The sequence below is a fragment of the Fundulus heteroclitus genome, chromosome 3 (genome assembly GCF_011125445.2).
Source record: "Fundulus heteroclitus isolate FHET01 chromosome 3, MU-UCD_Fhet_4.1, whole genome shotgun sequence".
Classification (NCBI taxonomy): Eukaryota; Metazoa; Chordata; class Actinopteri; order Cyprinodontiformes; family Fundulidae; genus Fundulus; species Fundulus heteroclitus.
The window spans coordinates 46,489,016-46,501,873 of NC_046363.1; the positions used below are offsets into that span (position 1 = coordinate 46,489,016).

At 53.8% G+C, this 12,858-nt stretch overlaps 1 protein-coding gene across 1 annotated transcript in view; it reads left to right on the forward strand.

Annotated features, from left to right (window-relative positions):
- LOC105919155 (DENN domain-containing protein 4B) overlaps positions 1 to 11,708 on the forward strand; it is a 32,341-nt gene extending 20,633 nt beyond the window's left edge. The window contains exons 11-29 of the mRNA XM_036135611.1: positions 87 to 187; positions 257 to 472; positions 1,911 to 2,056; positions 2,143 to 2,276; positions 2,377 to 2,491; positions 2,854 to 3,060; positions 3,156 to 3,284; positions 3,786 to 3,930; positions 4,009 to 4,164; positions 4,296 to 4,521; positions 4,592 to 4,886; positions 5,058 to 5,162; positions 5,233 to 5,408; positions 5,492 to 5,642; positions 7,455 to 7,694; positions 9,812 to 9,908; positions 9,984 to 10,149; positions 10,247 to 10,305; positions 10,505 to 11,708. Of these exons, the coding sequence (XP_035991504.1) occupies positions 87 to 187; positions 257 to 472; positions 1,911 to 2,056; positions 2,143 to 2,276; positions 2,377 to 2,491; positions 2,854 to 3,060; positions 3,156 to 3,284; positions 3,786 to 3,930; positions 4,009 to 4,164; positions 4,296 to 4,521; positions 4,592 to 4,886; positions 5,058 to 5,162; positions 5,233 to 5,408; positions 5,492 to 5,642; positions 7,455 to 7,694; positions 9,812 to 9,908; positions 9,984 to 10,149; positions 10,247 to 10,305; positions 10,505 to 10,650 (3,010 nt within the window). The 3' untranslated portion in view covers positions 10,651 to 11,708. The remainder of the gene's footprint in view (positions 1 to 86; positions 188 to 256; positions 473 to 1,910; positions 2,057 to 2,142; positions 2,277 to 2,376; positions 2,492 to 2,853; positions 3,061 to 3,155; positions 3,285 to 3,785; positions 3,931 to 4,008; positions 4,165 to 4,295; positions 4,522 to 4,591; positions 4,887 to 5,057; positions 5,163 to 5,232; positions 5,409 to 5,491; positions 5,643 to 7,454; positions 7,695 to 9,811; positions 9,909 to 9,983; positions 10,150 to 10,246; positions 10,306 to 10,504) is intronic.
- Positions 11,709 to 12,858: the final 1,150 nt, after the last annotated feature.

Sequence of the window (12,858 nt, forward strand, 5' to 3'; positions counted from 1 at the left end):
TGAGTCCGGCTCAGCTCTGCAGATCATTTCTTTTCTGCAGCTGCTGATGCGAAGCTCACCGGCTGCTTTTGTTGGGACGCTTGCAGGTCAGAGGACAAGAAGCCGCTGTCGTGGCGCTCGTTGCCCAGGAAGCAGGGGAAGAGTCTGTTCAGCACCCTGACCAACCTGCACCGCACCCTGGAGAAGAGTGAGTGAATCTGAACAGAACCAGCAGCAGGAGGCGAGCTGGAGGTTCACGCTGTGGTTCCTCCTGCAGTTTGCAGTTCTGGCCAGGAGGAGGCGACGCTGGAGTTCCTGCTGACCGACTACGATCAGATCTACAGGCGTCAGAAGCAGCTGGAGCTGGAGATCCAGGAGGCCTTCCTGCGCTTCATGAGCTGCCTGCTGCGAGGATACCGGACCTTCCTGCTGCCCATCACCCAGGCGCCTTCTGACACCACCACCGACTGCAGCTCCCTGTTCAACCTGCAGGGTGCGCTCTCTGCTCTCACTCACTCTGAAGGCTGTTAGCTGCTGGGAGGTTGTAGTGGGGTGGGGGGGGGGGTGGAGCTCGCCTGATGGTGGTTTAGTATCAGCTGCAGACGGAGGACTCAAAACATTGTGGACCAGCAGAACCAGAACCTTCTGGTGCCGTTCTGACAGGTCAGGAGCCTTTAGCTGGAGTTTGTAAAGAAACCCTGATGGCAGAACACCTTAATGATGGTTCTGTCTATAGAACCGGTCCAAACTGGACCGGGTCTATAGCTGCTGTTGTGAGGAGAGGCTTCAAAGCTTTCTGTGAACTTTCTAACTTTCACAGTTTCTCGCTGGCAGAAGCCAGAGCTGAACGTCCATCAGTTTATTTCATTTATTCCTGAGCATTATTCCACAGGACAGCGTGACCAAAGCTTTCCAGGTAGAATCAGAACTTCATAATAAAAGCAATAAAACACATTAGAGGATAGAATCGGGCGATAAAGGCAGAAACAGAGATGGAACCTGCAGCTGATGCTCCAGCTCCCCACAACTAAACCCAGAGACAGCAGACGGCTTTAAAGAGATTTAAAACGAGCTTCTGGAGGAGCTCAGAGAGAGACTGCTCCACAGTTTAGCTTCTCTCCTCTAGTCACCAGTTTGGTCCTCAGAACCTCTGAGAAGTTCTAGTTTCTGATCTCCTGCAGACGCTGTTGAGGGAAAACGGCTCCAGACTTTCAACGATTTAAAGCCAAAGTTAAATCTTCAAAGTGACGAAGAGAACCAGCAGACGGTAGAGAGGATCGTCTTTTCCCAGCCAGCAGGCCTGCAGCGCCTGGTTCTGGTTCTGGTTCTGGTTCTGCTTCTGGTTCTGGTTCTGGTTCTGGTTCTGCTTCTGGTTCTGGTTCTGGTGCGCTGCAGAGGGAGGAGCATCGTCCCGCCTGCTGGGGATAAATGAGGAAGATGCAGCTCGGTTCTGCTGATGGACCTCAGTGGACTGAGCTGCTGCTGTCCTGCTGAACGCTGGAGATAAAGAACAAGCCAGATTTCTGACAGACATCCAGAGAGCCAAGATGGTCGCTACGTCCTGCCAGCAGCTCAGAGTCTCCACAGGATCACCGCCGTCTCCATGTAGACGCAGAAAGCTCAGCAGGTTCTGACGTCCCTTAAAGCGTTCAGCAGATTCTCAGCTGCTGGCAGCTTTTAGCTCACATACGTCTGGATGGCGTCTGCAGAGCAGTCACAGGAACTAAATCATGTTTAAATGGACCCCAGACGTGCAGGGAGAAGAGAATAGGTCCTAGAATGAAGCGCTGTGGTACCTCAGACCTCAGAGGAGCCTCTGAGGAACAAACCGGCCTGCCTGGAGAGAGAAGCTGTCCTAATAAACTCTCCTGGTCCACTGTGTGGCGTCAGAATCCAGGCTGAGCTGAGATGTTCTTCCTGCTCTCCTGCAGGGTTCCTGAAGTCCCGCGAGCGAACCCAGCAGAAGTTCTACATCCAGCTGACCAGGACTCAGATGTTCACTCAGTTCATCGAGGAATGCTCGTTCGTCAGCGACCGACACGCCTGCCTGGAGTTCTTCGACGAGTGCGTCCAGAAGGTCTGAGGCTTCAATTCTTCATCAGGATCCGGACACGGAGCCGCTCACCTGCCGACTTGGTAACGTTCAGGTGTGGCTGTCCTCAGGTGGATGTGGAGAAGCCGGAGGAGGTGAGGCTCATCGACCTGGATGAGACCCACAGCGGAGAACACACCGTCTTCATCATGCCTCCCGAGGAGCCGCAGGAGGCTGATGGCTCCGAGTGCCCCGCCCACTACAGGTAAGACTCCTCCCAGGTGGGAGGAGCTAACGCATGAGGGGTGGAGCTGAGAGGACACCTGACCTGACATGTTCTTTGCTTTTCCCACCATCCTGTCCAGTTATGAGACATTCCCCACCTTGATAGCGGAGCTGTTTGACCGACCGCAGGACCCGCTCCGCGTCCCGGCCAAAGGCAGCGCCCCCAACAGCCCCGCCCCCCGGCGCACCAAACAGGTACGTACCTGGTCCCAGAAGACCTCGGCCAGGAGCGGGGACGTGGGTCACCATCGGGTCTGTGAGCAGGATAACGGTCCCAGACATGCGTCCACATGGTCAGAGACGGTTCAGGGACTCTGCAGGAACCGAGTGGTTTGCACGTTCTCCTTGTGCCTGCATGGGTTCTCTCCAGGTTCTCCAGCCTTCTCTCACAGTGGCATGGATGGAGGGACGGATGCCAGAGAAGGCTACAGGGGGCGCTGTAGAGACAGAACAACGTGTTCAAACCTTAACAGAAGCCGGATATGATCCAGTGTGGAAGTTCTGGTCCAGCTCTTGTGCCGTTGGTTTCACTTCATGTAATCATTTACTCTGTGCAGGAGATCAAGCTGGCCCAGAAACAAGCTCAGAAGTACTCTGCGGTTCCGGACATGTGGTCCAAGTGCTTGCTGGGTCACTGTCACGGCCTCTGGTTCATCTACCTGCCCACCTTCGTCCGGGCCGAGAGCTCCAAGGTCCGCGCCCTGCACACGGCCTACGACGTCCTCAAGCACATGGAGACCCGCAAGGTGGTGGTGCCAGATGAGGTGAGACCAAGCGGGCCGTACAGAGCCGCCGTGACGTCAGCTCCCACAACACCACGGTGTGTCGGCTAATGGAAACACACCTGTGTGTGTCTCAGGTGTGTTACCGCATCCTGATGCAGCTGTGCGGTCAGTACGGCCAGCCGGTCCTCGCCGTCAGAGTTCTGCTGGAGATGAAGAAAGCCGGACTGACGCCCAACACCATCACCTACGGATACTACAACAAGGTTAGCAACACACACCTGGTTTTCCTCTGGGCCACGAAGGCGCAGGAGCTAGAGAGTTCATCCTGTGATGCATGGTTGCTGGTTCCAACGCTGACACTTCATCCTCTTTAGCCCATCAGCAGGTGATGGATGGATGGATGGATGGATGGATGGATGGATGGATGGAAGATGGATGGATGATGGATGGATGATGGATGGATGAAGGATGGATGAAGGATGGATGGATGAAGGATGGATGATGGATAGATGGATGGATGGATGGATGGATGAGGGATGGATGAAGGATAGATGATAGATGATGGATGATGGATGGATGATGATGGATGGATGGATGGAGGGATGGATGGATGGATGATGGATGGATGGATGGATGGACGATGGATGGATGGATGGATGGATGGATGGATGGATGGATGGATGATGGATGGATGATTTAATGATGGATGGATGGATGGAGGATGGATGTACCAGTTCAGGACATTTACCGTTTTTCCTCCTCAGGCGGTGCTGGAGTGTAAGTGGCCCTCGACCAATCAGGGGGGCCGTCTGCGCTGGGCTAAGCTAAGGAACGTCCTATTGGCCGTAGCTCAGTTCAGACAGCCAATCAGACGGCGGCGGAAGAGCGGCTCTGTGAGCTCCAGAGGAGGTGTGATAAGTCCTGCAGGTCTGAACACGCTGCCGCTGTAAGCGATGACGGTGATGCAACTTCCTGTTTCCGTCCTAGACGGCGCCATGGAAACCGACCAGAAGCTCCGCCCACAGTCTGCTCTGATTCGCCAGTCCAGCTGGAGCGGCCTGAGTGAAGCGTCGAGTCACGAGTCTCTGAGCGGGTCGCTGGTGAAGAGCTGCAGCCTGAGCAGCATGAAGACGCCTGGCGACAGTAAGAACTCAGAACCACCAGAACCATCAGAACCATCAGAACCACCAGAACCACCAGAACCACCAGAACCACGGGCCGGTACCGCAGCATCTTCACAGTCAGCGCTGAGCCGCTGTCCTTTCTGCCCTCAGAGCTCAAAGCGTGTAAGAAGTCCTCTGTCCTCCACGGCTCAGGGACAAACGGGGAGACGGTGGTCAGCAAGCCTCCTCTGGGACGCAGAGACGCCTCCGCTCCTCCTGCAGCGCCCCCCGGTGGAGTGGTGGTGCGGCGCAGCGAGGTCTGCCTCTCCACGTTCTACAGCGAGTGCTCGGAGTCCGAGCTGGACTGCAGCTTTGGTGCGGAGGAGCGATGCGGCAGGTCGGTGTGGCGCCGCCGCTGGTTGTCTGGGTTCCTCCCGCCGTCTGACGGGTTCCCGCTCTGACTGCAGGTCCGACAGAACCAGGAGCTCCGCCGGCAGCAACAAGGCCGTGGACGAGAACTACAACCACGTGTCGTCCCCGAGCCGAGGAGGTCTGGCAGGGAAGCTGCAGCAGCTCCTCACGCCAACCAGACACAGAGCCTCGGTGCGGCGAGCGGCCAGCGTGGAGAACCGGCGGTCAGCAGGAGGGCGAGAAGGAGGAGGGGCGGGTCGGAGAGCGGCGGACCAGAGGCAGTCCAGGAAATCTCAGGTGGCTGAAACGCTGCTGAGGGCCAAGGAGCGGCTGGTGAACGCCACGTCAGAGGTGACCGCGTGTTCCTGTCATTATGTGGCTTCTTCTGAGGCAGACTGAAGGAGCTGCAGAGCCCCTCCTCCCCACCAGGGGGCGCTCTCTGTTAGCTGCTGAATCGCTGGTGGATCTAAAATCATGTTTTCTGTAGCTCCTGACCAACGTTCTGGATGTATCTCTCCCCAGAGCTCGCTGTCAGTAGGAAGTGACCTGGACCTGACGGAGACGCCCGCCTCGGCGTATCCGCTGCGCAGGTCGTGGGACGCCAGCCAGGAGGGGGCGGGGATCGAGGTACCTGGGCTGGTTGGGCCAGTGAGGGCGGCTTTGTGCGGTCCTGCTGAGGTTCTGCGCTTGTGTCCAGGTTCTGATGTCCAGCTGCTCGCTGTGCCGCAGCTGCAACTCGCTGGTGTACGACGAGGAGATCATGGCAGGCTGGACCTCAGATGACTCCAACCTGAACTCGTCCTGCCCGTTCTGCGGCGCCTCCTTTGTCCCCTTCCTGAACGCAGAGATCTGTGACCTGGGGCCCGTCGGCAGGTACAGAACCAGGAGAACGGGATGGACCCCGTCGTGTGCTGCAGGTTCTGTAGAATGACCGGTTCTGCTGTGCTCCTTCCCAGTGCGGAGCGCTACAACATGAACCTGGAGGACGAGGTGGAGAGCGCCGTGAGGCCCCCTAGTGGCCAGGAGGCGGCCCTGCAGTGTAACGGCCTGAGTGACGACTCCAGCTCTGAAACCAGCAGCTACTCTGAGACCAGCAAGGCCACCACGGTAAGGTCCACAGTGGGGTCCACGGTAGGGTCCACCGTAAGGTCCATGGTAAGGTCTACCATAGGGTCCACGGCAGGGTCTACCATAGGGTCCACAGTAAGGTCCACCGTTAGGTCCACTGTAAAGTCTACCATAGGATCCATGGTAGGGTCCACCGTTAGGTCCACCGTTGGGTCCACTGTAAAGTCTACCATAGGATCCATGGTAGGGTCCACGGTAGGGTCCAAGGTAGGGTCCAAGGTAGGGTCCACAGTGGGGTCCACGGTAGGGTCCACAGTAGGGTCCACGGTAGGGTCCATGGTAGGGTCCACCGTAAGGTCCATGGTAGGGTCTACCGTAGGGTCCACCGTAAGATCCATGGTAAGGTCTACCATAGGGTCCACGGTAGGGTCCACCGTTAGGTCCACCGTTGGGTCCACTGTAAAGTCTACCATAGGATCCATGGTAGGGTCCACGGTAGGGTCTATGGTAGGGTCCAAGGTAGGGTCCACGGTAGGGTCCACCGTTGGGTCCAAGGTAGGGTCTACGGTAGGGTCCATGGTAGGGTCCACGGTAGGGTCCACGGTAGGGTCTATGGTAGGGTCCACCGTAAGGTCCATGGTAAGGTCTACCATAGGGTCCACGGCAGGGTCTACCATAGGGTCCACAGTAAGGTCCACCGTTAGGTCCACTGTAAAGTCTACCATAGGATCCATGGTAGGGTCCACCGTTAGGTCCACCGTTGGGTCCACTGTAAAGTCTACCATAGGATCCATGGTAGGGTCCACGGTAGGGTCTATGGTAGGGTCCAAGGTAGGGTCCACGGTAGGGTCCACCGTTGGACCCTACCGTGCTAAGGAAAGTCTACCTGCGTTCAGGCCTCTGGAAAACGACTGTGGCTTGGTGGGTTGAGTAGTCGTCTGGCAATCTGAGGGTTGTGGGTTCGATTCCAGCTTCCCCCTGCCACATGTCGATGTGCCCCTGGGCAAGGCACTTAACCCCAAGTTGCCTACCGAGCTGCGTCTCGGTGTATAAATGTGTGTGCGTTAGTGAGAGCGACTGGGTGAATGTGGCTATAGTGTACAGCGCTTTGGGTGGTCAACATGACTGGAAAAGCGCTATATAAGTTCAGTCCATTTACCATTTATTTTACCGTTGGGTTCAAGGTAGTCCACCGTTGGGTCCAAGGTAGGGTCCACGGTAGGGTCCAAGGTAGGGTCCGTGGTAGGGTCCACCGTTGGGTCCAAGGTAGGGTCCACGATAGGGTCCACCGTTGGGTCCAAGGTAGGGTCCACGGTAGGGTCCACGGTAGGGTCCAAGGTAGGGTCCACGGTAGGGTCCAAGGTAGGGTCCACGGTAGGGTCCACGGTAGGGTCCACGGTAGGGTCCAAGGTAGGGTCCACCGTAGGGTCCAAGGTAGGGTCCACCGTATTGTCCACCGTAAGGTCCAAAGTAAGGTCTACCATAGGGTCCACCGTAAGGTCCATGGTAGGGTCCACCGTAAGTTCCACGGTAGGGTCTACGGTAGGGTCCACCGTAAAGTCCACAATAAGGTCTACCATAGGGTCCACCGTTGGGTCCACTGCAGGGTCCACGGTGGAGTCCACCGTTGGGTCCAAGGTAGGGTCCACCGTTGGGTCCACGGTAGGGTCCACGGTAGAGTCCACCGTTGGGTCCAAGGTAGGGTCCACCGTTGGGTCCAAGGTAGAGTCCACGGTAGGGTCCACGGTAGGGTCCAAGGTAGGGTCCAAGGTAGGGTTCACCGTAGGGTCCACGGTAAGATCCATGGTCACTCCATCCGCAGTCACTGACCGGCTCTATCTTCTCCCTCAGGCGTCGTCAGCAGGAGGGACTCCCCAGGTGACCGTGGCTTACCTGAGTCCTCTGGTTCTGAGGAAGGAGCTGGAGAGTCTGCTGGAGAACGAGGGCGAGTCGGTTCTGGCCCAGCCTCAGTTTCTGGACAGCCACTCCATCATCTTCTGGAACCTGGTCTGGTACTTCCAGCGGCTCGGCTTGCCCAGTAACCTCGCCCAGCTGGTCCGCAGCTCCCCGCTGGTCAGCCAGTTCACACAGGTGACTCGTGCTGGCACACCTGAGCTTTAGTGGAGAACGTTCACCTGAACCAGGTTCTGCCGACGGAACGTAGAACCTGGAACCAGCAGATTTCTGAGAGACAAGAGCTTCGTGTTTCACCCTGAGACTCATCCATCCATCTATCATCCATTCATCCATCATCCATCCATCCATCATCCATCCCTCATCCATCCACCATCCATCCATCATTCATCCATCATCCATCCATCCATCATCCATCCCTCATCCATCCATCCATCCACCATCCATCATCCATCCATCCATCCATCCATCCATCCATCCATCATCAATACATCCATCCATCATCCATCCATCATCCATCCCTCATCCATACATCCATCATCCATCCATTCATCCATCATCCATCCATCCATCCATCCATCATCAATACATCCATCCATCATCCATCCATCATCCATCCCTCATCCATACATCCATCATCCATCCATTCATCCATCCATCCATTATACATTCATCCATCCATCCATCCATCCATCATCCATCCATCCATCATCCATCATCCATCCATCCATCATCCATCCATCATCCATCCATCCATTCATCCATCATCCATCCATCCTCTATCCATCCATCCATCCATCCATCATCCATCCATCCATCCATCCATCCATCCCTCATCCATCCATCATCCATCCATCCATCCATCATCCATCCATCATCCATCCCTCATCCATCCATCCATCCATCATCCATCCCTCATCCATCCATCCATCCATCATCCATCCATCCATCCATACATCCATCCATCCATCCATCATCCATCCATCCATCCATCCATCCATCCCTCATCCATCCATCCATCATCCATCCATCCATCCATCATCCATCCATCATCCATCCCTCATCCATCCATCCATCCATCATCCATCCCTCATCCATCCCTCATCCATCCATCATCCATCCATCCATCCATCATCCATCCCTCATCCATCCATCCATCCATCATCCATCCCTCATCCATCCATCCATCCATCCATCATCCATCCATCCTCTATCCATCCATCATCCATCCATCATCCATCCATCCATCATCCATCATCCATCCATCCATCCATCCATCCATCATCCATCCATCCATCCATCAATCCTCCATCTATGGAGTGAATTTTGTTCTATTATTATTGGAACGAACACGTTTAGTTAATTCAATTTTGGAAAACACCTAAATAAAAAAAGGTTTTGAGAGAAACTTTGCTGCTTTTTCAGATAAATGTTTTTCAAAAAAATATTTTTTTTTCTTTGCATCTTTTTTCATATTTTATGTTTTAGAAAAAACAGATTTTATATTTTCAATGTTATTTTAAACGTCTCTTTTTCTCCATTTCTGGGGGCGAGCTTCCCTCTGGAGAGTGAAGACGCATTTCTGCTGCAAGAAGAGCTTCAAGTGAAGAGAATGTGATCCGTAAAACTCAATCTGTAAAAAAGATTTAAAAATAAAATTTGAAAAGATAAAATGTGAGAAAATATCGAAGTTTCTCTCAAAACACTTTTTATTAAGTTTTCTAAACTTAAATTTCTGGAATGCATTTTTTTCATATTTCCATTTACAAAAAGCGTTCTTTGCAACAATAATGGAACAAATTTCACTCCATAGCCGTCCCCCCATCATCTAAACCCGCCTATCTGTGTGTGTGTGTGTGTGGGGGGGGGGGGGGGGGGGGGGGGGGGGGGGGGGGGGCTGCAGGGTTCCTTCACAGAACGTACCTTAAAGGTTACATCAAAGACCACTTGTTGTTTTTTTATTTTCTGCCTCTTACCTGCTGAAGCTTGGCAAACTTCATCTGTAGGAAAATGAAACCAAGCACAAGGAGAAGTAAGCTGGACAGTTAGTGGCTTGGTTCTGGAAAGGTTCTGTTCAAAGCCTGGAAAGTACTCACCCCAGTAACCCGTAGGTTCCTGTGAAATAACCCTGCAGCTGGATGTGGACCAATAGCTGCTGCCTTCCTGGAATCTGGTGATTTTGAGCTAAACCCTGAAGCAGGAAGTGTGGATGTTTGTGTTTCTCTGAGGTGCCACCAGGGGGCGCCTCCTGGCTCTGAGGCCATAGAGTCACTGCCTGTCTTCATGTGTCCCAGGCGGAGAGCTGCGCCGTCCGGGTCCGTCTCCTCTGGGACACCCTGAGCCCCGACACGGACCAGTGGCCCCCGCTCTACGTCCTCTGGAGGATCCACAGTAAGGCCCGGCAGCAGGTTCTGCTTCAGCTGCCAGAACCGGTTCTGCAGCGCCTTTAACGTGTTCTCCCACCAGGCGGCGTCTCCATGAGGAGCTACAGCTGGAGGCGACACAACCACCCCTTCACCCTGGCCTTCCTGGAGGAGGTGCTGCGCTGGGTGGGCATGAACGAGGTGCACAAGGCCATCACGCTCTTCCTGGACACCCTGGAGAAGCAGCCGGGTTCTCCGCAGATCCAGAGGTTTGGCTCGGAGAACGTTCCTGCCAGAACGTGATGGTTCCTGCTCCGTTCTTCAGGAACCTGGGTTAAGCTGATCTTTGTGTTTCCTGCCTCACAGGAGTCTCTACAGAGAGTTCCTGTTCCTGACCCTGGCAGCCATGGGGAAAGATCACGTCGGTAAGAACCAGAACCAGAACCAGAACCAGACCCAAAATGCTGTTCTTCCTGCCAGAGCAGAACCAGAACAGGCAGATTTCTGACCCTTGGACTGCAGCCTGGGGTTTAACGTCACACTTTGGTTCCGGGTCCAGTCCAGTCCGGAACCAGGAGCCTCCGGAGGTTCTGCCGGTGTAACCTTCTCCCTCTGTGTCTGCAGCTGCCTTCGACAAGCGCTACAAGGCGGCGTACCTGCGCCTCAGCAGCTCTCTGGGTCGGGACGAGCTCCGCAGGAAGCGAGCTCAGCCTCCCGCTGCCAAAGCCATCGACTGCAGACGCAGCTTCCACCCGCTGCTGGAGTGCTGAGCGGTTCTGGTTCTGGATCGGCCGTCTGCGAGGCGGACCGCACCCTGCAGCCTCCACCCGCTTCACCTCTCTGCTGCCTCCTGGTGGAGGCCAGGGAGCCCTGCTCCTTCCTGCCGTCCCCAACTGATCCTGAAACAGTCGGAGCGATCGGACCGGGTTCGGACCTGCGGCCGGTTCTTCAGGCAGAGGAAGGAAGATGCTGGGTGGTGCCGGGTCTGACCTGGAGTCGTCTTCCTGAGCTGGAGTCTTAGGGAACCTTCTCACTCCAGAGAAACTTTAAAGGTTTTATTGTTGAAACTGTGAAATACGGATTTAAACATTTTAACGCTCCACCAGAACCGTCTGATTAGTGCGGAGCCGGTTTGGGTCGGCTGTCACACAACCCTGGATCTTCTGCCTGCAGGTGGATCGTCTCCGCTGAGATGTTTCTCCTGAGAGCTTCTTCAGCCTCTTCCAGACTTCTGAGTTCTTACCAGCTTCCATTTCATCCAAAGTCCAGCAGAATCTTAGTTTCTGGAACCAAACCCGGGTTTGTTCCCCTGATGTGGCTGCAGGTTGTCCTCAGTCAGCCTCACAGAACATCTGACAGCAAACTGGGCGGAGAGCAGAATATGTGCTCAGCTCCAGATGGATCAGAACCACCTGGGTCTCACTTCTGACTCAGCAGCAGTTTTCCTTCTCAACCTGAACAGATTCCAACAAAATTCCCCAAAGAAACTAAAATATTAGAAGTTTTGTTTGGCTGAACCGCCCATCAACATTTATCTTTGACTCTAAGACCAGAACTGTGACGCCAGAGGATAAGATTCAGCCCGAAACTCTCTGAGCGCGCTCAGTCTGCGGCGCTGCAGACTGAGCGCGCTCAGAGCGTTCTGGTGGTTCTGATCCGACGCACGTCTCCAACAAGGCGTCCGGTACCGATCCGGATCGCTGTCTGCTCTTGACCTTTCCTCGTGAACTCTAGCTCCACGCTGAAGGTCCAGGATCGGTAGAGCTTCAGCGTCCAGCTGCGTCTCCTGCTGTCCTCCTCAGGCTGTCCTCACGGCTCCATGACGCTCCTCACTGCAAAAAGAGTACTAAAAATAAGTACAATTTTCTTGAAATGAATGTATGTGCCCTTGATTTGAGCAGGTAAATAAAATTATTTGCCAATGGAATGAGTATTTTTACCACTAAAATAAGATAATTAGAAATACTGCACTTGAAATAAGGTGATGAAGATGAATTGTTCCTGTTTTAAGTGCAAAAATCTTATTCCATTGGCAAATAATCCTATTTATCTACTCAAATCAAGGAAAAATACTTTAATTTAAAGAAAAAAAATCTTATTTTTAGGTATATTTTTGCAGTGCTCCTCCTCCTCCTCCTCCTCCTCTTCCTCTCCCTGCAGCTGCAGAAGCTTCTCAGCGTTCAGAAATAAACGTGGAGGAGGTCCAGAAGGTTCAGCGCCGCCTGTCTCTCTGTGGTTCCCACAGGTTCCCACCGCTCGTTAGTCGGTTCTGGATCATTTGCCAGGAATGAGACGCTCCTGCAGCCGTCGGTGGAGACGGGCGTCTGATCAGGGCGACGTCTCAGTTCTGGTCCTGAAGGAGGAACCCGAGTGAGAATAAACGGATCCATGTGGTTCTGTCACCCGGAGCACGGAGCGAAACGGACCCGTTATTCCCGGTCCAAACGCTTTGAGCTCATCACTGTTCAGGGTTGCAGGAGGAGAACCTCCCCTCACCTGAGCTAACCTCAAACTTCTGTCTCCGGTTCGGTTCTGTTCACTAACTCTGACTAATAAGTTGAAGGCCAGAACTCTGGACCGACACCAGAACTTCCCAGCTGCTCCGACACAGAGATGTTTATTTAAACCAGCTGTTTGTCTAATTTATGTTTGACTGTAAATCCCATAGAAACGTTGCTTTTTTTAACTAAAACGTCAATAAAAATGTCTGTGGTACCGACTGCTGCTTCTCTTCATTCAGCTGTTTATCCAGATGTTTATCCAGATGTTTATCCAGATGTCCAGAGCTTCCTCTGCAGTATTCAGGACATGGTCCAGTGTGTGTCGAAGGCTATCAGGTGAACGATGAAGCTCTGGCTTTACAGCTCCATCTAAGTTCTAGCTTCATCCAGCAGATGCTGGTAGCAGCAGCTGCACCGCAAAAAGGGAACTAAAAGTAAGTAAAAATATCTTGAAATTAGTGTATTTTTCTTTGATTT